At 36.2% G+C, this 2,767-nt stretch overlaps 1 protein-coding gene across 1 annotated transcript; it reads right to left on the bottom strand.

Moving 5' to 3' along the window:
• Nucleotides 1-1,869: 1,869 nt before the first annotated feature.
• LOC110114518 (vesicle-associated protein 1-3-like) lies at nt 1,870-2,761 on the bottom strand. The gene is made up of 5 exons (XM_020847433.2): nt 2,756-2,761; nt 2,547-2,628; nt 2,337-2,452; nt 2,096-2,251; nt 1,870-1,974 (listed from the first exon to the last, which is right to left on the bottom strand). The coding sequence occupies exons 3-5, from the start codon at nt 2,445-2,447 to the stop codon at nt 1,885-1,887; spliced, it is 357 nt and encodes a 118-aa protein (XP_020703092.2). The 5' UTR covers nt 2,448-2,452; nt 2,547-2,628; nt 2,756-2,761; the 3' UTR covers nt 1,870-1,884.
• Between the last annotated feature and the right edge of the window lie 6 nt (nt 2,762-2,767).

The raw sequence follows: 2,767 nt of genomic DNA on the forward strand, positions 1-2,767 counted from the left end.
GAACCAACGTATAGACATCTACAACAGCAATTCGGATTCTACAACAGCAACATAGCCAGCGTTTGTGCTTGTCTAGTAAGACCATTGAATGATATGCATCGATTTATTGATTTCCGATTGGATTTATCGGGATTTATCGAATTGATTTCTTATCGTACGGATTCACTGATTTCATTGATTGATCATTGAGCATTGCTACTACTATTGATTATTGATCATTGATATTATATGGACATGGACGGCATAGATTCATAGACTCATTGATACCATTGATTCTTCATCGATTTGACTTGCTGCTGCTATTGATTTATCGTATTGCTTTTCCGATTGATTTTACCGACTTGATACTAGAGATTTGCTTTGATACGATAGATTGATTCGATACGATTGATTTGACTGATCGACGGATTCTCTTGAGATTTCACGTACTGATTTATTGAGTTGATTTATCGATTCGTCTACCGCTGCATTGACTGGTTTTATTGACTATTGGATTTCCGTATTGCATAGATTCATTGACCATTGACTGATATGATTTGATTGACTGACATACATATTGATAGCATCGCCGTGCTTTGATTTCAGTTATAGGTATTAGGTGACCTGCTGGGCTTTATAAAGCTCATTATATGTGGTTGATATTTTCAGGTCAGGGCAAGGGAGCAGAAGATAGGATTTGATCCAGATCTTCAGGTTTTTGTCTTTTGATTGATAGTAATTCTTTTGTGCTCAGGATAGATTTCAACTGGTGATTGTAGTGTAGTTCCTGAGTATTGTACATGACTTTTTGAGATATGAATTGACTTGTATATTGATGTTTTAAATTTTATAGATGTTTGATAGACTGGTTAATTGAAGGTTTTAGATAACTCTGGTAAATTGTTTGAGTAATTGATTGACATTCTTTCCAAGTTAGATCTTGGGGCATCACATTGAGCTAGATAGATGAGGAACTGGATGAACTTTTGGGGAGGTCATCTTCTCAAAGAATGACATAAAATCAAGGTACCACCATATCAGAATGAAGCTAGTGGATGTGCACAAGACAGCTTTTAGGACTCATGAGAGTCACTACGAATTTTTGGTGATGTCTTTCGGCCTTATCAACGACCAACCACTTTTCAGTCCCTCATGAATTGAATCGGGTTTTTCAACCCTACCTCAAAAAATTTGTTTTGATATTTTTTATGACGATGCTAGAGACATTGAGGAGAACCAGCTGTATGCCAACTTGAAGAAATGTTAGTTTGCACAACCATATGTGGAGTACCTAGTACATGTGGTGAGAAAAGCAAGGGTAGCAGCATACCAATCCAAGATTGAGGCTATGTTGGATTGACCTTTAATTAAGAACCTGAGGGAGCTGAGACGGTTCTTAGGCCTCACTGGGTACTACCGAAAGTTTGTGTGAGGGTATGACATGATAGCATAGTCATTGACTGAGCAGTTAAAGAAGGACAATTTCAAGTGGGGGGAGGCAACAACGAAGGCTTTCGAAAAGCTGAAGAAAACAATGGCCAGTGTACCAATGTCAGCACTTTCTGACTTTAGTAGGTCAGCTTCAAGTGGGAGAGGCTGCCACTACTTTGGTATTCATGAAGTTTTTCTCTTGTTTGCTCGTTTTTGTTTTTACTTCCAAGGCATATCACATTCATGAAGATGTGCCATTTCTTCGTATTTTGAGAGACCACCGATAGATATTTTTCTTTGATATCCATTGTTTTCAACAAAGACATTCCTCCTCTTTGTGAAGAATTGTGTTTAACATGAACAATTCTCAAGCACACAAATTTCATTTTTCGTTGGAGTGAAAATAAAAAGGTTGAGCACCTATGAACTATAAAATAAGAAATGTCATATTTCTTCAATGTAAAGTGATAAGAATTAAAAAATAGAAAACCTCAAAATAATCTCATTAAGAAAGGTTACCTCAGAGGAGTTTTCTTTGAGAGGTTCATCATGGGATCTGGATGTCTAAAAAAGATTCCAAAATACCCAGTAAAAATTGGAAAAGAACATATACTTCTAAGCAAAGAGAGGGTGAAAGAAGTGCTAATATTAGTAGTAAATTATACAAACGGTGACAAGCACTAACAGGGTTTGATGAATTCCGAATTTCGTTCTCTAATTCAATTGACCTTGGGGAAGATCCTTCCTCTGTTTCCTCAGGGACTGGCGAAGGAGGGCTTCCAGGAACATAAACCACCCTTAGCTTAAGCTCATCAACAACCTTATTAGGTTCTTTATTAAACTACAAATTTAACAAAGCCTATTAGTAATCAACTTATAATAAAGAATATAGCATACAACAAAGAACCTCATAGATGGCGATGTACCATTTCAGATGTTATATCCTTCATTGTGGCTCCACTGGCAGCAATAACGCTCAGCACAAGAAATTTATCCTTACATTGCATGTCAGGAGGAGCCTCCTTTTGAGCTTGCATTGTAACTATTATAGTTAAAAATATATTAAAATTATAGTATTTTGCATGATAATTCACTTAAAATATAGAACTCAAATGTCAGAACACTTCATCACTAACCTAACACATCACATGTAGATCCTGGAAGAACAATTCCTGTATTTGGGCGCACACTATATTTCTTTGGATTGGTAGTTTTAACCTTTAAAAAGATAAGAAAACAGACGGATATCTAATTTGAAAAGAAAACAAGGCAGGTGGCAAGAAAGCAAAGCTATGAACATAATTAGTGTAAGAAAACGAAGCCAAAGAGTATTGAAATCGATTACCTTGAAAGCAAC

The sequence above is a fragment of the Dendrobium catenatum genome, unplaced genomic scaffold (assembly GCF_001605985.2).
Source record: "Dendrobium catenatum unplaced genomic scaffold, ASM160598v2 original_scaffold_81141, whole genome shotgun sequence".
Taxonomy (NCBI): Eukaryota; Viridiplantae; Streptophyta; class Magnoliopsida; order Asparagales; family Orchidaceae; genus Dendrobium; species Dendrobium catenatum.

What these genes read in the sequence shown, in the direction of transcription:
- LOC110114518 (XM_020847433.2), bottom strand. Translation starts at nt 2,447, where the DNA reads ATGCAAGCTCAAAAGGAGGCTCCTCCTGACATGCAATGTAAGGATAAA. An exon ending in AGGATATAACATCTGAAATG is followed by an intron (nt 2,252 to 2,336) that starts GTACATCGCCAT and finishes TTAAATTTGTAG; the next exon opens with TTTAATAAAGAACCTAATAA. An exon ending in TTCGGAATTCATCAAACCCT is followed by an intron (nt 1,975 to 2,095) that starts GTTAGTGCTTGT and finishes AATCTTTTTTAG; the next exon opens with ACATCCAGATCCCATGATGA.